The following is a 22,048-nucleotide window of genomic DNA, read 5'->3' on the forward strand; positions in this document are numbered from 1 at the left end:
TTTTTTATGTCATTTACATTCTTTATAGACCTGCAAAAGCTTAAGTGCTGGGTGAATTGAGTCTTTGGAGTTGTCTTCCCTGTGCAATAAGCAGTCTATACTACCATTGAACTATGTAGCTATTGATCCTATTTCCACAAATGGATAAGCTTGTTATATAGAGGCCTGGGTAGCTCAGTTGGTAGAGCATCAGACTTTTAATCTGAGGGTCCAGGGTTCAAGTCCCTGTCTAGGCGCTGATTTTTGTTCACTTCATTCTCTCCTTAAAGAAGCAAATATAGGTTAGTTTCCCTAGGCTGTAGGTAAGATTTGCTATTCTATTCCAAGCGGACAATTTTAGGGTTTAAATCACATACACTCTCTGAGGAACATAGTTCAAACACAGTTCAAAAGGCTTACAGTCCTTGGAAGAAAACAGAACTTCACTTCTGAAGTTAGGTGTTGTAAAAAAATGGAGCTCGGAACTACAAAGTATTCACCATGTAAAAACCCAGATTTTCAGTCTTTCCCTTTCACAACTGAGCTACTTGGTTGATGGAGAGATCTGTCCCCCCAACCATGGCCATGTCACAATCTAATGATAAGCACAAATGGTAAAAAGTTACATGACAGGCACTACAGTGTGATGAAATAATACTACCAGAGATAACTTCCAAGAAATATCAGGTCACTTTATGGTTCATTTCTGCTATTTGGGCCAGTTGTGTGTTGATGGTGTCATTGTCTGTACTGCATTTTTTTCAAAAATATGTGTCCTCTTTGCTGTCTACAAAAGGGTTATATTTCCCATTTCATTTGCAGATGAGACAATAGTATACATAGAAAATTCTATGGAAACTTTAAAAAACAAAACCTGCCTAGAATGAATATGTTCAGCAAGAGGAAAGAAAATCTTAGTTTTTAAAAGCGGTACTAGAGTAATTGGATATCCAGAGGCAAAAAAATGAACTCTGAGGCTACTGGAGTGGCTCAAGAGGTAAGAACAGCACCTGCCTACCAAGCATGAGACCCTGAGTTCCAGCCAACAAAAAAAAAAAAAAAAAAAAGAAAGAAAGAAAAAAGTGAACCCTAGTCCTAAAACCCATACTACCATACTATTTGTTTAAAAATTAACTCAAAATGGGAGAGGGGGAGGATGGTGTGGCTCAATTGGTAGGCCTGAATTCAAACATCAATATCACCCAAAAAAATGAATAATAATAATTCAAAATAAATCATAGATTTAAAGTAAAGCATAAAACTATAAAACTTTAAGGGGGAAATATAAGAGAAAAATTTGTGAACCTAGGCTTGACAAAGAGTTCTTAGATATGACATCAAAAACACAATCCATAAAAGAAAATATTAATTAATTAGATTTCATCAAAATTAAAGTGCTTTTGTTATATAAAGGATCCTGTTAAGAGGTTCAAAAGACAAGCTACAGATTTTGAAAAAAATGTTTGCAAACCACATATTTGACTCTTGTTTAGAATACACAAAGAACTCTCATGACTCAAAAGAACAATTATCCAATTGGAAAATGGGCAAAAGACCCATTGAAAAGGATATACAAATGGGAAATGAAAAGATGTTCAACAAGCAAGCACTTAGTAAAAAGTAGACCACAAAGAGCTGTCACTGCATACTAATGAAGAGAGAATAAGATAACAAATGTTAGCAAGAATACAGAGAAACTGGTTCTCTCATCCACTGCTAATGAGAATGTAAAATAGTATAGTCACTGTGGAAAATAGCTTGGTAGTTTCTTTCAAAACTAAACATAAAACCTTGCCATAGACAATACATAGGCAATTCTACACCTGATCATGTATTCTAAAACAATGCCAACTTATGTCCACACAAAACCCTGTACATTATCACTCGCAGAAGCTTTATTTGTAACAAGCCTAAACTGGAAACAACCAAAATGCTCCTCAATAGGTAAATGGTTGAAAAACTATGGCACATCTATCTCTACTATGGAATACTTCTCAACAGTAAAAATGAATGAACTATTGATACATATAATAATTAAGATGGAGCTGAAGGCCATTGTGCTGAATGAAAAAAGCCAATCTCAAAAGATCATTTACTTCATGATTTTATTTATAACTGCCATTCTCAAAATAACAAAACTCAAGGGATAAAAACACATTAATTGCTTCCAGGAATTAAGGACAATGAATAGGTGTAACTACAAAAAGATAGCCTGAGAGAGATTTTGTAGTGATAGAATAGTTTTATATCTTGACTGCAATTGGTGGACATAGAAATCTATACATGTGACAAGATGACATGAAACTATTGGCTGTTATAGAACTATAGCTATTTCTATCCAAAGCCTTTGAATCCCTTGGCCCTGACATTTAAGCAAAGGCTTGAAGGAAGCTGGGTGTTAAACCTACTGACTTCTGAGATAAGCCGAGGAAGCTACTTCATAACAATATGTTGGATATGGTTAAAAAAATAGAAGATTAAAAAACAAATTATGTTCTGAGAGCTGAAGTTCAATGTCTACTTAGCCATGCAGACAAAAGTATGTCAACAGATGAGGGGAAAAACAAACCACTTCTCAAATGTGGGGATAGAGGTGGGAAAAATGGATCAGAAAGGGGTGTTGAACAAATTTGATTTTTCCTTCACTCACTGTAGGAATAAACACAGATTGTGAGTCTCTGAGGAAATTAACATTGTTTAATATGTAATACAAAAACAAAACAAAAAGTTCATGGTAATTGAACATACTCCTTAACCCATTAACCACTGGTGCCACCATTGTGGAAAGGTCAATGTCTTCCACACCATTATCTGAGTCTTTAAGAGGATGAGCCATTTTCAAAACCATTATACATGTGACTGAGTTTTTCAAACCAGTGTTTCAGAAGTGAGTGAATGTAAATCAGTATTTTAAGAAGTCATGACTGGTATTTTAATAAATAAAACAATAGAATAGTAATAAGAAATAGAGTAAACCCCACATAGTAAAGTATTGTTTGGTGGAGTCTGGCATCTCTCAATATAAATACATATAAATAGATATTTATATATTTTTTTCAGTACTGGGGATTTGAATCCAGGACTCCCTGCTTAGTAAGCATGCGCTCTACCACTTGAGCCAAGCCCCCAGCCCTGATCATCTATATATTGAATTGTGACTTAATGTCTTTCTGACTCTGGGTTGCAATCAGAAAAGTCTGAAAACAGGACTTCTTTTCCTTTTTCAGTATTGGGACAGTATTGGGACTTGAACTCAGGGCCTACACCTTGAGCCACTCCACCAGCACTTTTTAGTGGTGGGTTTTTTTGAGACAGGATGTAGCGAGTTACTTGCCCAGGCTGGCTTCAAACTGCGGTACTACTCGTCTCTGCCTCCTGAGTAGCTAGGATTACAGGCGTAAACTGCCCCTACCCGGATAGAGGATTTATTTTCGAGCAGGTGTAATTTGAAAATGTTTGAATATGGTTCCTCGAGAACTCAGAGACCTGGGAGGGTAAAAGATCATACTCTCCCAAATTTAGCTTTCCTTAGATTCAGAATATCCTTGGAAATTTAAGAGAAAACCTGTTAAGAAAAACAGGTTACCTGTGGTCTGGTTCCCTGTTTCCGGCCTCCTTCTTCCTTCAGATTTGGACGAACATATCAGAGCTTAAAAACACCCTCGTCCTAGTCTTGGGCTCAGGTAATCTTCTCTGAGCAGGACATCCATCCACCAGGACTGCGTTAAGAAGGCCCAAATGAGAATGTCCAGGTGAGAAACCAAGGAAGCCTGAATTGGCCTGATGGAAACAAGCGGTGCTTTTGCTCTCCGGCAGGGGGCGCACGTTTCGATGAGCCGATCTGTTCCCGGGACCCTGGCCACAGAGACTGGGAGCCGGGTTGTGTTGTGGTCAGCAAGCTGATGAGGGTCCGCGGCCCCACGACCAACTTTATACTCACAATTCACCGAGGAAAAGTAGCAGAGGCCGCTCGACCCGGGGGAACCGGGGGGTGGGGAGGTGGAGCGGGAAGCAGCACACCGGCGATGAGGTGACTGAACGAAAACACTACGCTTGTCACAAACGCTTCCATTACTAAAGGGAAAAGGGTTGCGTCGTTCCAGATGGTGTTGTGTAGCGTAAAAAAAGAGGCCGTATAAACCAAAAGCGATGAGGAAGGTCCTACCTTTGTGGAGTTTATTATTTGTCGTAACTGATCCGTATCAGAACCCAGTCGAAACTGGAACCATACTGAAAAACTTGCAATTCTTACTTCGAGAGCACTGGATTCAAACCTAGAACCCAACCTTTACGTAGGATGGCACTATTACCGCCTGCACCACGGCTCCGAATTCCCCAGTGCTGAGAACAGAGGACATAGTTACCAGGATTCACCTCCAGTGGCGGCGCCAGCCCTAAGGCGCCCCAGATTCTGCCTTAGGAGGTTTTGCTCCTTTGGCTCGCAGTTTGGATCCCTCTGATCAACTTGCAGCTCCTGGAGAAGAAAAAAGTCAGGCTCAGACACTGGCAGATTGGGAGACTACAGACCTGGAAGTGATGCCCGAGTTCATCTGGATGTGGGATAGCGAATGGATCCGCTGTCTGTCTGGTAAAGACAGAGACTGGGAAAGAAACAGAAATAAAAATAAAAAATAAAACGCGCGCAGCGCAGAGAAAAAAGTGACGTTGATTCTTGAAAAACCAAAGAGGAGAAGCGCGGTTCGCGGGAGCAGAGTGGCGCAGCGGAAGCGTGCTGGGCCCATAACCCAGAGGTCGATGGATCGAAACCATCCTCTGCTAAAAGTTTTATTATAGACTCGCTGCCTTGCCTTGTGACAACCAAAGCTGTACGCTCAAAAAATACAGCCACCCCAAAATCCATACTTTCTCCCAAGAGACAATTATGTTAGTCAGGCACTCTACCCTGCACCGTGAAATCCGTTTTGTAGCTGATGTCCCATAAAAGGACATTAAGAAATACTCATTCAATGAAGGTAGGCGTTTTTGTAAATTATCCAGGATTTCGTGGGGAAGGAGATAATAAATGTACATTCTGTTACACGCCAGACATTCCCTTCTGATCCGGGAATTCAACCCAAAGGCAAGCTGTCTACTGTGTCCATTTCCTCCGGTCCTAGACATGTAGTGGGAGAGGCCGGGTACCCTAGGACAGCGAGGGACAGGACGTTGTTTTCTCTTGAGCAGAGTCTGCTCTTTGATCTAAGCCAGCTTTTCAGTCCTATCAGCTACTCACACCCAGGTGAATTAGGCAAGACATCCAGAGAGGTGACAAACACTATATACACAGCTACTGAGGGGCTCAACTGCCACAGCAACTCGGGGTGGGGAAGAAGGAAAGGGGGAAAATCCTGGTTAGGACATCTCCAGGGCTGTGAGGAAGGGAGAGCTCTGTGAAGTCAAAAGGACCCTTCTGGGACATCCCCTGCTATGTGGCTGACTCTAGGTATGGAGGGGTCCTGGTCCTCTTACCATCACCACCAAAGGACTGGTGTTTTTTATTTCATAAATATTTGGAAGAACTTACCTTTGAAGCCATATGGGCCTGGACTTGTCTTTATGGGAACATTTTTAAATGACTGGTTCATTTATTTAATAGGTAAAGGACCACTTAGGTTTTCCATTACTTCCTATAAAAGCTTTTATAAATGTGTTTTCTAGGAGTTTTTCCATTTTATCTACATTTTCAAATGCATTGGTATAAGTTGTTCATAATGTCTTCCATACTCTTTTATTGTTTTCAGGGATGTGTAAGGTATTGTCCCTTTTTCTGATATTAGTAATTTATATTACTCATATTCTTAATTAGACTTGCTAAGTGACTATCAATTTTATTAATATTTCCAAGTAACCAGTCCTTGATTTTGTTTATTTTCTCTATGTATTTGTTTTTATCCAATTTCTGTCTGCTTTTGACATAGTTGTTTCCTTCTTTTATAACATGTGACGTGATTTGATGTTCCTCTTGTAAACTTTTGAAATCCTTCCCTTCTTTGCTGTTCCTTTTTTTATGTAAATTCTTGAAAGTTTAGATTATTGATTTATTTTTACCATTTTATCTTTTTTAGTGCATTCAAGACTTTACCTTGGAAAACATAACTGTAGCTGCCTCTCACAAGTTTTGATACAAATGACCTTTAATTATCATTAAATTAAAAATATATTCTAATTTCCATTGTGATTTGTTTATCCCCATATTATTTAGAATTACATTGCTTAACTTGAAAACATATAGTAAATGTGTGATATTCATTTTGTTATCAGTTTCTGCTTCTACTCTGGTTAAAAATAGTTTGGCTATATTGTAATTTTTTGAAATTTGTATAATCATGTGTCAGCTTGTCTATTAAGAAATAGAAATTGATTCATTCCATGCCAAGCATCTTCTGGGAATCCATGGATCTAATAAAATGTATACCTCTAATGCAAAATTTGTGCAAATTAGTGATTTACAAATTTGAAAAAATGTATTAAGAAAGTATGAAAATTTGAACAAATATTCTTCACTTTAAACTTATTATAGGATATTTTGGAAATTTGCAAATGTTAAATAGCAGTAAACATGACATCCAAATTCAGGAGTAAAGATGACAAGTGAAACTGAAGTTCCCTGTGCACTTGGAAGAAACAAGCCAAGGTTGAGTTTCCAGATTATATTACTCACAATGTACAGTTTACACACACACACTCACTCACACACACACACACACACACATACAAACCCTACAAGGCATATAAAGAAATAGGAATAGATTGACAGGGTCAAAAAAAAGAAAGAAACCAATTAGAGACCTAGAGACCATTGATGAAGAAGCCCAGACATTGGGTTTATTAGATAAAGACTTTAACTCAACTATTTTAAATATGCTTAAAGAGCTGAGAGAAACCATGACAAAAAAACAAAAAACAAAAAACAAAAAAAAACCAAGAAAGTAAAGGATACCAGAAGAATGATATATAAACAAATAGAGCATATCAATAAAAAGATAGACATGATGAAACTGCACTAAATGGAAAGTATGAAGCTGAAAAGTATATTAGCTGAAATTTAAAAATTCACTACAGGAACTAAAGAGCAGATTTGAGAATATAGGAGGAATCAGTGAGCTTAAGCATAGTGCAGTTGAAAATATCTAGGCTGAAGAAAAAAAAAGAATGAAGAAAAAAAGATGAACAGAATATAAAAGACCCATAGAACAGTGGCAAGAGTACGAATATCAAGTTACACATGTAAGTGATTCAGTTGGAGAAAAGAAAGAGTAGGATGAATAAGGTACAAACATCAGAAAACTTCCAGGAGTAGATGAAAGGTAGAAGTCTATACATTCAAAAAACTCAATTGTCTCAAAGTAGGATAAACTTAGAGAAATTCATAATGAGAGGAAATCAAATTGTTGGACACCAAGGACAGAGAGAAAGAAGTGACAGTGACAATAAGAAGGAAGTGATTTCTCATGGGCCAAGGATTCACAGACTAACAGTTAATTTCTCATCAGAAACCATGGAAGACAGAGGGTGTAAGGTGATACCTTTCAAGTGCTAAAAGAAAAAGAATGAACCAAACCAAACCAACCAACCAAGAATTCTATATGCACCAAATATCTCTCAAAAATGGAGAAATAAAGAGACTTACAGATAAACAAAAACTGAAGAGGTTCCTCACCATTAGATCTGCTCAATGAGAGATGCAAGTGGAGCCCTTCAGATTGAAATGGCAGGACATGAGACAGCAAGTAACTTGAACCCACTTGAAGAAATAAATAACTCTGATAAAGGTAACTACATACATGAATAAAAGTCAGTATTGGATTTTTGGATTGTGACATTTCCTCTTGTCTTCTATGTAATTTAAAGGGAAAATTCATAAAATGAGCTCATAAAATGATAATTGTAAGTCAACATTAGTGGCACACAATGTATGAAGAGGTAATTTGTGTCAGTAATAACACACAGGAGAGCACTGTACAAATTTACAAAAATCAGTTGTATTTTTGTACACTAGCAATTGAAATGGAAATTTTCAGTGACACATTCAATTGTGTAAAAAAAAAGAAATGCTTGGAAACAAGTTCTTAAAATATGTATGAGACTTGTATATTCAAGACTATTCATTAAAAGAACCCTATTGGGGAAAATTAAAGGTTGAAATAAATTACATTTGTGAATTAAAAATTTCAATATTGCTAAGATGCCAGTTCACCTCAAATTGATGTATTGCTAGATATAATTCCACTTAAAAATCATAGCAGGCGTTTGGGGGGCATGGAAACTGACAAGTTGATTGTTAAATATATACAGAAATACAAAGAACCTAGAATGGCTGAAACAATTTTAAAAAGGAAAACAACAGAGGTTTTACACTCCCAAAAGTCTTTACCCTACATCAAAACTTACTAAAAATCTACAGCAATTAAAACAATGTGGTTTTCCATAAAGATAGACAAATAAATTAATGGAATGGAATTGAAAATTTAGAAATAGGCCCAATAATACAGTCTCTTGATTTTTGACAAAGAGCCAAAATAATCTAGTAGGGAAAAATATCATTTGCAACAAATAATACTGGAATGATAGGATATTTGTATGGATAAAAATAAGGCTTCAGTAATATTTCACACAATACATAAAAATAAAGTTGAAGTGGTTAAGAGATCTGAGTATAATAATTAAAGCTCTAAAACTTCAAGAAGAAATTATAGATTAAAATCTTCACAATAATACAGTAGGCAAAATCTCCTTAGACCATAGAAGACACTAGCAATAAAGAAAAATGCTAAATAAAATGTCATTAAAATTAAAATCTGCTCTCCAAAAACACCATTAATAAGAAGAAAAAATATTGGTGGAAAATATTTGTAAGACATTTAAGTGGCAACAAAACTGGATTCTGGTTATATCATTTACCTCACAACAACAAAAATAGTGTAATACCAATAAAATAATTAGCAAATATTTCAATAAACGCTTCGTAAAATAGTAATAGGGCCAATAAATATATGCAAAGGTATTCAACATCTTTGCTCATTAGGTTAATGCAAATTAAAACCACAATGAGATATCACCACACACTGAATCTGGCTAATGTTATAAAGGAATTGCTGAAAACACCATGTGTTGCAAGGATGTGTAGCAGTTACAACTCATAAATTGCTGATGGAATGAAAAGTTGTTCATGTTCTTTGAAAAATAGTTGGACAGTTTTTTATGTATTGAAAGATAGTTCCAAAGAATTATGCTCATTTTTATAGTAGCTTTATTTGAAATAGTTGAAAGCTGGAAACAACTCAAATGTCCATTAGTATGTTCATGGATAAATGATCAATGACAATAGGACCCTACTGTTCAGCAGTAAAATAGAATGACTATTAACTCATAAAACAACATGGATGAATTCTCAAAACATTACACAAAAGAGTACAGGTTATTTTATTACATTTATAAGAAATTTCATAGAGTCACAATTAGTGTATTGTGATAGAAATTAGGGCCATTGGCTGACCCAGTCCAGGTTGAGGGTGCACTGATGCAAGATTGCAAGCTGAGGAAAGCTTGGGGAGCAAAGAGAATACTGTGTTTTGATTGAGGTGGCTATTACACTGGTGTGTATATGTGTGTGCATGTGCATGTGGGTGTGTTAAAATAATGAATTTTAAAACGTAAAATGTGCTTATTTATATGTAAATAATACATCAATAAAGTATTATTTACATACAAAAAGAAGAAAACCAGGATGAATAAGATGAGAAAAAAGTTCATAGAGTATATTGAATCAAGTGGAGGAAAGATTAAAAATATGTCAAGTACAATAAGCAATGAAAAGTATACAGATAAAAAAGATAAGTAGGCATAGAAAAAATAAAAATGAAGAGTTAGTATCAAAAAAGAAAATCACAAAAGGGAAATATTAAGAAAGAAAAAAATTTAAAGACTAAATTATTGAAAGATAAATCATGGATAATGCCTAAAATATAGAAAGATTGTGACTATATTTGAATAAATAGCAACTAATAGGCAAATCAGGAAAAGTGCTTGAATAGAAGCGAAAGGTAACAAATTAACCTTTAGATATGCATTGAAAAAGGAAAGAAAACCAAATGTATAAACAAGTCGATATTTTATTCACACCATGCTCTGTAAAATCCAAAGCTTGGGATGAAGAAAGTAAAGTAACTAAGCATATAAAAATGAAAGAAAAATTAGGCAAAGGTCAAAGAGAAGAAATACAGAATAAAAAGAATACCTAAATTGTTAGATACTTATAAATTGACATTAAAAACTAAATGAACAATTTAAAACAGTAGTAAAATAAAACTGGAAATAATGTTCAAGTGGTAGAGCATCTGCCTAGCAAGTGCTAGGCCCTGAGTTCAAATCCCAGTGTCAAAAAAAATAAGATTAATACAAATAAAGAAGGAATAGAGAAAAATGAAGGGTAGCAGTGAAAAGAGGAAGAAGAATGAAGACAGAAAAATTAAAATATGTAAATCAGTGAAAGAAGAGTGCACAGTAAGAAATAGACACTACAATTATAAGAGAAACAGCACTGTTTTTTTCAATGCTAAGATCAAAGTCTGGGCCTCTCACATGCTAAGCAAATACTCTACTATTGAGTGACAGTACCAGCCCCCAAAAAACTATCTGAAAGAAGATACAGAATAAGGAAGAGAGAATGGTAGAAATTGGAGCTTTTAGTAAAAAAATAAAATAATAAAGTTAAAAAAACTTTCAGAAGGAAAAAGAATAAAAGTCATACAGACCCATTTCTGAAATCTGAGACATGCAAAAGCACCTGGAAGATGTTAGAGATTTAATGATGGAAAGAAGAGCTTTATATAGAATGACTATAAGAAAGAATAAAGAAAACTTTAAAAAATCTGGAAAGGATGCAAAGTACTGCAAATGTGAAATAAATGTGTGGTAAAGATCAATATAATAGAAGACAGAGGAAGAACGTGAGAAGTTATGAAAGTACTGAAGTAAAGGTTACCCAGAAAGGAAACAGCAAAGGGAAGCAAAGAATTGGATTTTTAATGGGATACATTGGTAGTACAGGAGGTTTCAATGTGATGGTTCCATAGATGTCTACAGTGTACTTTGAACACGCTCATCACCTCTGTTACATTCCTTTAAGTCACCTCTTTCCTCCCTTCTTTTTCAGTTTTTACAATGTACCAGACATCTGCCTTATGCAACCACCTCCTGGTGACCACCCCCTGTGGAACATGGCACAACCTACCTGATTCACCCCACTGACTCCTACAGCCTGCATGGACTGGATAGATATGCCACAGTGACCGCCTCTCAGTCAGAGTGTGACCTCCTAGAACTGCTTCGTATCTATTGATGCTCTCTTATTAGGTACATGGATGTTTAGAATTTGTATCTTCTGGGTGCAGTAGTTCTCCTGTCCCTATTTATTCATAGTAACATTATTTGTTTGAAAGTCTACTTTGTTCCTTAGTATAGCCATTACAGCTTTATTTTAGATGGAGTTCACAAAGTGTATCTTCTCCATTCTTTTACTTTCAACCTGAGATTATCTTTGAATCTCAAGTGCCTCCTTTAGACAGCATATTGTTGAATATTGTTTTTATGTCCACCTTGACAGTCTCTGTCTTTTGACTGAATTTCTTAATTCACTCATATTCATGCTATTACTGACATATTTGGATGTGTCTGTCATTTCACTTATTTTTATCTATGTCTTTTTCTTTCTTGTATTCCTACTATTTTCCTTTCATCATTAAGCAAATACTTTATAATGTAACATTTAATTTTTAAATCATTTTCCACTATTTCTTTTGAGTGGATTTCTTTTTGAGACAATTTCTCTATGTAACCCAGGTTGGCCTCTAACTCTTGATCCTTCTGCCTCTCAACCCATGAGTGCACCATGGGTACATGCACCACCATGCCCTGCCCAAGTTATTTCTTTAGAAGTTGCTTTAGGACTTGTCATATATTTATCAGAACACCTTCAGATTTATACTAACTTAATTCCCATGAGATATAAGCACTCACTCCTATATCATTTTATTTCTCACCCTTTTGTCATATTGTTATACATATTATATCTATAAATATTACAAATCCAACGTTACATTATTATAATGATTACTTTATTTTATGTGTTTTAAAAAAGCTGAGAAGTCTAGCAGACTGGCTCAAGCGGTAGAGTGCCTACTTAGCAAGTGTGAAACCCTGAGTTCAAACCCCAGTACTGCCAGAAAGTAAATTTTTTTTAAAAAAAAGGAGAAGCTGAGAAGAAAAGGGAAGAAATATTCATAAAGCTTATTTTTTGTTAACTTTCTCATTTATTGTTTCTGATTTTATTTGTTCTTGTGGATTCAAGTTAGCATCAAGCATCATTTCTTTAACCCAGTACAGATTTCTTCTGCCTGGCTCCTTTGTGCTGTTATAGCAAATATATTATATGTCTATATGGCAAATACATTATATACATACTGTTTTTTATTGCTTTTTAAGACAGTTAAAAGATTAAATATGCTTTTATACTGTCTTCCCTAATTATATACCTTTACCCCTGCTCTTTTAAAAAATGTATATGTATTTAAATTAGCATATGTCACCTTTAGTATGAAAAACTTCCCTTAGTATTCCTTGTATGGCAGGTTGCTAATGACAAACTCCTTCAGTTTTTGTTTGTGTGGCAATGTCCTTATTTTAATTTTATTTTTAAAAGATAGCTTTTCTAGATAAAGAATTTGGAGCTGACAATATTTTTCTTTGAACATTTCGAATATCTTCTCCCATTGCCTTCTGATCTCCATTGCTTCATGGAAGTCAGTCTTTAATGTCATTGGAGTTCCCCTGAAATTGATGAACTATTTTTCTTTTGGTGCTTTCAAGATTTTCTCCTTACCTTTCGCTTTGGGCACTTTCAGTGTGAGGTGGAATTCATGAAGCTTCCTGAATGTGTAAAACATTTTTTATTAGAATGGTAGGTTTTCAGGTCTCTGATTTTTTTTCCCCTGCGTTCTCTCTCTTCTCCTGGTACTTCCATTAGGTGTGTATTGGTTATGTTTAATGATGTCCTACAGCCTTCTAGGACCCCTTCCTGCTACCGCTGGTCTTTTACTGTCCCAATTGTTTTGCCTTTTCCAGATTGCCATATAATTGGAATCATATGAGGCCTTTTCAGACTGGCTTTCTTCACTTAGTAATATGGGTTTAAGGTTCTCCTTGTTTTTTTCATGGTTTGATAGTACATTTCTATTTAGTGATAAGATAAATGTATCACAGTTTGCTTATCCAATTACCTATTGAAGGTCTTAGTTGCTTCCAACTTTTGGCAATTAGGAATAAAAATTCTATAAACATTTGTGTGCAGGTTCTTGTGGCGATGTTTAGTCAGCTCATTTGGGTAAAAATGTGGGATTGTATGGTAGAATTATGCTTAACTTTGTAAGAAATTGCCATTTGTCCTTCAAAGTGGATGTACCGAGCTGCATTCCCATCAGCGACAAACGGGAGGGATTGGTGCTCCACACCCGCCTTGACATTTGGTGTTACTGTTTTAAGTTTTAGTCATGATAACAGGGGTTCATAGTCTCTCACTGGTGTTTCAATTTGTAATTCTCTGATGATGTTGAACATCATTTCAAATGCTACTTTCCATTTATTTATCTTTGCCAAGATGTCTGCTCAGACCTTTTGCATATTTTTTTAAAGTTATTGTGAGATTTAACATTCAAGATTTTTTTTTACCAGTCCTGGATCAGATACATATTTTGCAAATATTTTCTCCCAGTCTGTGGCTTGCTTTTCTATTCTCTTAACAGTATCTTTCTCAGAACCGAAGAGATCATGAAGTGGCCTAAGCTAGTGATTGAGTCAGAGCCCAAGGAGGCTGTGATTCCGAGTCAGTAGATGTAATCTTCCATTTGCCCACCTCCGTTCTGGCATAACAGTTGCTCTGCCTGCTTAAAGTGGGAATAACTGGAAAGTGACTTTGATTCAGCCACCGTGAGGCACTGAGGGAACTCAGAGGTAGTTGCTATCTGAATCGGTTTTCTCTGACAATGACTGGGAGTTCTGGCAAAAGTGATAGGAAAAAAACTCAGGGAGCCTCAATCAGCAAATTCGGCTTCCAGCCTTCCCGCCTGCTAGTGCAAGAATGCCATCTGGTCCGCGCCCCGTGCGTCCAGGTTTGTCCAGATCCCTAGTCCGGTGCATCCGGGAGAGCCGCCTCCATTCACCCAGACAGCGCTCAGTTGCTTCCAACTCAGACTCTGAGGAACTGATCCGCGTCGGGGTCGAGCGTCTGGACCCTCCCGGCTCGCCGTAGTCGGATCCAATTCCTGCTCCGTCCCACTGGGTGAGCCCGGGCCACTCGGTCCCGGCTGGTGCTGCGGTTGCATTGCGTGGCCTGGGACAGTGCGCTTCCTCTGGAGTCTGTCTCCGCGCCGCGCACGGCACCTCGCAACCTTGTTGCCTTCTCACCAGCAATAGCCGAGAGTGACGCAAAGGTACGAGCGCTCCGCGTGGGCCTCGAAACAGCAGAGCAAGCCGACCGCAACTGCCGAGGCCCCGCGTGTCCCCTGTCCTCGCTGCTGCGGGTCCTGAAGGGTGTCGAGCTCTGAGTCCCTCGCGCCCGTGTCCCAACCGTCACTCGATCACTGGACGCTTGGACTCGGACCGATACCGCAGACGTCCCAAACAGCAGAAGCCGAAACCCTCTCGAAGTCACCCGCCGCGTCTCATCGTTCCTCATGGGCAGTTTCCTGGGCAAGCCGAGACACTCGCGGTCGTCCCCAGCCCAGGTGCCCACCGACTTGCCCGAGAGGCCCAAGACCCGCCGGCCAGCCCGGCCCTTGTGCCAAGTCCATCGGGTTCAGCACGTCCACCGCGTCCACCCTGCCCCGCGGCACAGACCTGCCAGGAGGCCGCCAAACTGGGATCCTGCCAATCCGGCTGCGTTCGTCAATGAGGCTTGGAGGCGCTTTCCCATGAACAGGCCACAGAATTCCATCATGGGGCCTCTTCCTTCAGATTGGTGGGAAAGCTACCTCAAGCGGAGTATTTGGTCTCTCCGCCATCCCAGAGCCACATGGAGCCCGGTGACCGTCAAGATCGCTTCTCCAGAGCAGAGAGTGCACCCCATCCTTTCCCCAGCAGATGTGATTAACTCTGTGGGAACTTCCTCTTCTGAGGAGCCATCAGACCCGTGTGCAAAGGAGAAGGTGCTGAGGACCCTTAGAGAGTGCAGGAAAGGGAGACTGACGTTGAAAGAACCACTATTCCTAGAGGGCTTGGACAGTAAGAGAAGTCCAGAGATCAGGAGATCTGCCTTTAAGCCCCTGATGAAAAATGGAGCCCTTGTTTCTTTTGTGCCCAGGCCAGGGCTGCTGAAAAAGAGCCTCCACCCCTGGAGTTCAGATCACAGTTTGAAGAGGTCCAATTATTTCTCCATGAGCAACTTGGCCAGAATACGCAGAGGCCCTCTCATTGCCAAAAGAAATGCTATCAGCAGCTCTTCCGGCTCTTCCAGAGATATCTCAGTGCTTTGGAACAGACGTTTCCCCAGTGCATCTTTCCAGACACGAGTTTAAAATGGCCAGTTTAAAAAGAAAGAAAAAGCTCACCATTCTCACTCTCCGGTCCCACTGTTATCAGATATTCAATCCCCAGGATCATCTGATAGATCTGGGCAGAAGATTCCACAGGTGCTATCTAGTCCTGCCGACCTGTTGTCCAAGATCCCACTTCCCGAGCTTTCTGATGAGATCTTAACCTTGGGGAAGGAAGCTGGTCTCCAGTGGAGAAACAAAACCAGAGAGGATACTCAGGGACTCCATCCCTGAGTCCTGGACTGGTATTCAGTCTTCCCTATCTCTCACTCTGCCTTCCTCTGAGACAGCAACACCTACTGATACAAATCCTCAGTTGGAAAGCTTGAAGAAAACACAAAAGTCCCCAGGTCCACTGACCTCCACACATTCTACCGAAGAGGCAACCAGTGTGGCCCACTCACCTTTGAAGACACCAAGCCTGCTGGACCCACTTGGGTCCTCACAGTCAGAGCCCCTTCCAGGCAGTTCTTCAGATTCAAAGCCCACATCTACTTTCATCCTTCTGACCCCAACCTCTCTCACATCACCAGTCACTGATCAGTGACCTTCAACCCCTCAGGCTGACAGGTCTGCCATGCCCCCAGGCCCACCTGTCATTATCCCTGCAGTACCCACAATACAAAGTGCTTTGTTTGGGGTGATGAGTAGTTCTACTCTCCATCTTCCTGCTCCTGCACCTCCCACTACAACTTCTGTTCATCCTGTATTAAAACCTATTTTGGGGCCCTTGCACAATTGTGAAATTGAAGACTCTTTGTATTTTAGGATTTCAGTCATAGCTTTGGTGTCTTCAAGCTCTTCCCTCTCCACAACTTCAGGAATCTTAACTTCCACCCTCAAGCACATTTTTGGCAGCATAGAACCACTTAAAACTATGCCAGAGATAGCTTCTTTCTCCCCCAGGCAGCCCTCTCCTCCATGTACTCATCTCTTCCGTGGCCCAGTCAAGGCCACCTCTGTGGTCATGTCTACCACACCATCCACTACGTACACTACGTCTGCTGTTAAGCCACATCTGGATTTTAGCATAGTGAATGTTACCAACACCATGGGCAACACTTGCTCTGTCCCTTCCTCTTGCCACACTTCCCTGCTTGGGGCTATCCACATCTTCAGGGCTGCTTTCTCCCCAGGCACATGCTTCATTTTTCTACCATATCAGCATCCTGCCATTCCTACTGTACACACAGTCACTGTCTTTAGCCAGGTTCTTCCTAGTGCTAGCCAGATATCCCCTAACACTGTTAATTTTAGGGGTATGAGAAGCATTCTGTCAGCCTCAGTCCTAGTACCCAAAGGCCAGCCTACATTGTCGCACAGTACCTCCAACCTGACCCCAGCACTCACAATCCCTTTGGGGTCAAATTCAAAATCACCTTTCCCACTATCCCTAGTAGTCACTCCCCAGCCTGCATTTGGTCCCCAGCCAACTCTTGCCCTAAGTTTGAGTAGCTCCTTCCTTTTGGGGAACTCAGCAAAGGCAGCCCCAACTCCAAAGCCAGCTGCAGCTAAGCCAGTCCTCAGCAGTGCCACCTAGTCAGCCTTTTGGGTTCTAACATTTTCAGCCTCCACCTTTCACACCCCAGCCAGGTTCTGGCAGCACTCCAGCTAGTTTTCCCTTTAGTCAAGCAAGTCCAACTGGCTTTGGAGTTGTCACCCAGAGCCACCAGAGTGGGCTTGAGGCTCAGAATTTGGCAGCACAGCCCCACGACCTTTTGCCTTTGGGGGATTAGTGACCCCTATGGACTGAGGGAAGCATGAAGTCATTGTGACTGCCCCAGACATGAGCTCCACCTACGGGGCAGTGCTGAGTGGGACTGCTTCTCCCTTTGGAAAAGGCAGGAGCCAGAGCTCACCTTTTGCCTTGGGGAAGGCCAGTATTTCTGCAAGAAAGACTATGTTTGGGGGCCATGGAGGAGGCTCACTGTACTTCTGTTCTTGGACCAGTGAAGGCAGAGAGCAGTCTCGTTTTGGGAAGTCCTGCCCACCTGCCCAGGGTTATGTTGGGAGAGATTCTTCTAGATCATTGGTGCGTTCATTTTCTATTTGTGCAAAATCAAAAACTCCAAGGAATTGGGAGCAAAGGCATTCCCGAAGACATCGTGCCCACAAGAAATAGTGCTTTCCCTGTACTCTGAGCTCAGAATTGCTGTGAAGAGCCCTGGGTCTTTTCCAATTTTCTAAATCAAACATACCCTAGGTCTAAAGCAAAAGCTTTAGGTATTCACCCTGTGGGTCCTAATCTATGTCCTCAAAGAAGGTAGAAGACTAAAGTGTCATCTAGTAACTGCAGAATTGGCCTGTGTGGAACTAAACCTATAAGACTTGAACTGAACCCTGTCCTCCCCACCCACTCCTCTTGGTGTCAGGTGTGAGCTCAGTCTGGGCATTGCCTCCCACTTTTTCCCCTGAAATAGCCATGGCAGGAAGGCAGTCAGCATCTTTGGGAGAAGGAATAGATTTCTCCCTAAGTCTTAGACTTTCTTTTATGTGGCTCTCAGAAGTGCTTCCTCGTTCTTTAGCCCCTAAGGGATACGAATTTCCAATTTCTGGTTGGTTTGCTTCTCAATGAGGTCTTGGAGGAGCTTTTGATGCAATTTGATCTTGAACCTAGCTTTTCTTTGAGGATCAGTGGTCTCCTCTTGAGGGGACCCTTGTTTGCTACTCCCCTTGTATCACTTTTTCAACCAAGTTTTAATCTTTTTCCAAAAGAGGTGGTGGGTTAGCTCATCCTTCTTTATACCAATTTAATCCGTAAAAGATGAGTACTGAAGATTCAGCCTGTCAGACCCAAGAAAGGGAAGCTTTTGGGTAGCTTCTCTCCAGGCATGGAGCAGGCAGACCCACCTTTCATGCTTGCCACTTTCTCCACTTGCCACATTCCAGTGTGTGCACACAGTGACTTGTTCTTTTCACTTTACTGGACACTGGTGTATATTTTATGCTTTCAGTTGAGTTTGGAGAAGGAATGACTTGTAGGAGTGGTGCCATGTTGACAGAGCCAGATTTAAATTATGTAAAGGTTTCTGGGACTTGTCTAATGGGATTAGGCAAGCAGCATCACTCCATGGCTAAAGTGTTTTCTAAATTTACAGCAGCACTTTGACTTTGAGGGATGGCTTCTCAGGAAGTAGTAGGTCCAGGGAAAAGAAAGAGTGATGTACCCCTGTTTCTTTTCTTTACACTATAGGTCAGGATTCCTCTACCACAAACAAGAAATGCTTAACTACGGAAACAAAGCTTACATTTAACTTTTTTCTTTTTATTTGTACCTGATCAAATCACCCCACTTCATATTCACACCTCTCCCTGAGAGAGTGCACAGGCCAGGAAGCCAGTGGGCCTGACAATTAAGCAAGAAAAGCAGAAACCTAAGGTTATTCCAGCTTTATAACTGATGGGAGGTCTATGAGTAAGCTGTATTCCTTAGCACTTCTTATCAACCAGACCCCCCCCACATCTGCCAAAAAAAAAAAAAGGTAAGAATGTCTCTTTGACTTCATTTATTGCCTATCTCCTATTTTATGAATATCTTGGAGGAGCTCTAATTAGAAAAAAAAAGCAACCTTAAATTGGATGATAAAATAAAAATTGTTGAAAAAAATCTATGACATAGAAATTACATTTAAACTTATGTAGATAAGAGCAGAAAGATGCCAACAAACTTGCCTGAAGTCACCCAGTGAAGGCTAGATTTTGGATTTAACTCCTAACAATTCTAGAGTGTGCTTATTTCTCCCACCTATAGCAAATCACCAAAGCTAGATTGCTAAGCCAGATATGACTCTAAATATCCACACTATTTCAACTTTTAAAAACATTCCACAACTGATTACTCTCTTGTAGAGGGGGCAAGCAGGGGAGTATTACACATTGTCTAGTGATAGCTATGTGCCCTGTCTTGTGCTTTGCATGGGACATTCAGAGATGATAGACTATTCCTATTTTGGTGGCTGCAATTTAGTGTGGAGTTAAGTAAGCCAATGATCCTAATAAAAGTGACACATGCCTAGGAAATGGCAGGAGGAGGGAACAGGATTATCTTAAGTAAGGCCAAAAGTTGAAACTTGAATTCTGTTTGACAGTGTGTCCTAGGGACCAAGTAGAGGGCACTGCAGGCCAAGGACAAAATATGCACAGCCAGGATGGACTGTACTGGAACAGCAGCATGTATTGGGACAACTTCCAAGAAGTCAGGCATAGCTGGGGATGAGTAGGAGCAGGTCATGTACAGAATTAAAAACCATGTAATACAGTATAGCCAGCGTTCTAAGTACAATAGACAGCTATGGAAAGATTTGGAGCAGAAAAGAAACAAGTTTATACTTGAGTTTTAGAGTTCTCTGGTTGTCATCTGAGGAAAGAATCAAATGGGAACAGTCTGGAAGCGTGGAGATGTGTGGAAGACTGTGGACATACCAGCATACATTAAAAATGTGAGTTTGAAGGAGGCAGTCAACAGCAGTAGTTAACCAAGTAGTTAACATGGGGAGGCAGCTGGGAAGAGGAGAGATTATGGAGCAGGATTTGGGGAATTCTTGAGGCTCTAAACTGGAATTTCTCCAGTGGTTTAGACTATTGCTTGTTTACCTTCAAGGCATGGGATTATTAGATGGCCCCAGGGAACTGCAAAGCCTGGATCACCTATCAGAAACAGCAGTTTTGATACCAGGCTCCAAGTTCATCCTTCCCTCTCTAGGTTTAACCAACCCTCTTCCTCCCAACTCTTGCCATGTTGATCCTTCCAGCTATCAGTCAATAGTACAGACTGACATTTATATTAACCAATTTATGATTTTATATATTTTCTCTGATGCACTTTTATTTGCCCTTCACTCTTTTAATGAGCTGGGCTATTCTGGGCTCCTTTCCACAGGAAAGGACTACAATAAGGTAAAAGAAACAACTATCTCTCAACTCTTCCTGGATTTGATTTCCAAAAGCCTAAAGACTACTATGGCAGAGAAGGATCAAGGTAGAAGCAAGTTTTAGGAAGGTATGGGGTTCAGGGACAGTGGGACATCTGGGAAATTAAAAAGACTCCCTTGAAGTAGAAGAAGGAAAGCAATGAAAACGTGAAGTTGATCAGCCCTGATTAGACAGCAAAACCCCAAAAGAGATATAGGTATGGAATAAGGGGCATAAAGGACCTTAGGCAGCCTCTGAGAATTTTTGATAATTAGTGCAATAGGAAACAGGTTGATTCAAGTATTTTCAGGGAAAAAGTCAAAAGATTTTCAGGGAAAGTCAAAGTTGATCAGAGGGTCAACTTTGGTTTCATGCTGAACATAAACACAGTCCCTGAGGTATTTTAATTTTTAATTCACTCAACTTCTAAAACTAGAAATTAAATTGGCTCCAGAAAACTAAGAAATATTTCGTGTTTAACTGAAGTGTTAATCTATTTGCTATTCAGGAAAATGTGTCTATCTGGACCATGGCTCTGGACTTCAGAGGCAGAGAAAGATCTCCTGAGTGAGGGCACATCTCTTCTGTAGCTCTTTGCAACTGCTCCATGAAGAACACCAACCCATCTATTATTTTTTATTTGGCTTCCTCTTATGCATATTCTTGAGTAGGTAGAGAAGTCTAATCCTAACCATCAGAATACAGGAGTTGAGCAGAGAGTGTATCTTGGGGCCCTGGATAAAGAGAACCAGACTATTTCTAGGGTTGTGGTGGGCCAGCTAGTTAAAACTATTGGTGGGGAAATCAATACAGACAGGGAAGATAATGCTCATACACAAATACACAGTTATGGACTGGATGTGTGACTCAGGCTGAGTCACGTAGAGCATCTACGTGAAGCCCTGAGTTCAAACTGCAGTCCCACCAAAAAAAAAAAAGATAGTGTGCACAGCTTCACAGTTATAGGACACAAACAGTCATTAATTACAATTCTTTTGGGGGGGGGTTGTTTTGGTTTTTGCTTTTTCCATGCTGGGGATTGAATCTCGGACCTTGTTCATGGTAGGCAAGCATTTTAGTATTCTACCATATAGATATTTTTTAACCTGTTCACTAAATTTGATGAAATCCCAGTTCCCCCTTTTTTTTTTTAGAAAATCCAGTCACATCTTACATAACAGTTTCACTTAATTTAGACACAGCAATATTCAAAGGGCATTATTTTGTTCTCTTGAGAATAGGTGTAAGAAAACAAGAACACTTCTGACATGCTCTTTGGGGATCGAACTTTTACTTGTTCTTATGGTGTGTTGATGCAGGAGTAGGAAGTGTCTCCAAAACATTTTGGACCTGCACTGTCAATGAAGCCACTAGCTGTAGTGTCTGTTGAATATAGAAAATGTAACTAGACTTAATTGAGATGTGATGTAAAATATACACTCAATTTGGCATTTTTTTTTAGTAAAAGTAACAGTAAAGTTCATTAGGAGAGGAACAGGGTGTGGGGTCGGGGGAGAAAAGAGAGAGAGAAGCATTTCCTGTTCCCCATGCTGGAAATGGGAGCAAAGACT

The 22,048-nt window shown here is 39.7% G+C and overlaps 1 protein-coding gene and 2 non-coding genes across 3 annotated transcripts; all 3 read left to right on the plus strand.

Moving 5' to 3' along the window:
• The first annotated feature begins 163 nt into the window (after positions 1-163).
• On the plus strand, positions 164-236 carry Trnak-uuu (transfer RNA lysine (anticodon UUU)). Its single transcript has one exon. It is a non-coding gene; the product is annotated as a tRNA-Lys (tRNA).
• Positions 237-4,686: 4,450 nt separating this feature from the next.
• Positions 4,687-4,758, plus strand: Trnam-cau (transfer RNA methionine (anticodon CAU)). The gene has a single exon. It is a non-coding gene; the product is annotated as a tRNA-Met (tRNA).
• Positions 4,759-14,708: 9,950 nt separating this feature from the next.
• On the plus strand, positions 14,709-17,688 carry Pom121l2 (POM121 transmembrane nucleoporin like 2). Its single transcript, XM_020151180.2, is given in 4 exon segments — positions 14,709-15,781; positions 15,783-17,156; positions 17,158-17,246; positions 17,249-17,688. Coding segments are annotated over 4 exon segments (2,976 nt in total).
• The last annotated feature ends 4,360 nt before the right edge of the window (positions 17,689-22,048 follow it).

Source organism: Castor canadensis, chromosome 8 (assembly GCF_047511655.1).
Source record: "Castor canadensis chromosome 8, mCasCan1.hap1v2, whole genome shotgun sequence".
NCBI classification, from domain to species: domain Eukaryota; kingdom Metazoa; phylum Chordata; class Mammalia; order Rodentia; family Castoridae; genus Castor; species Castor canadensis.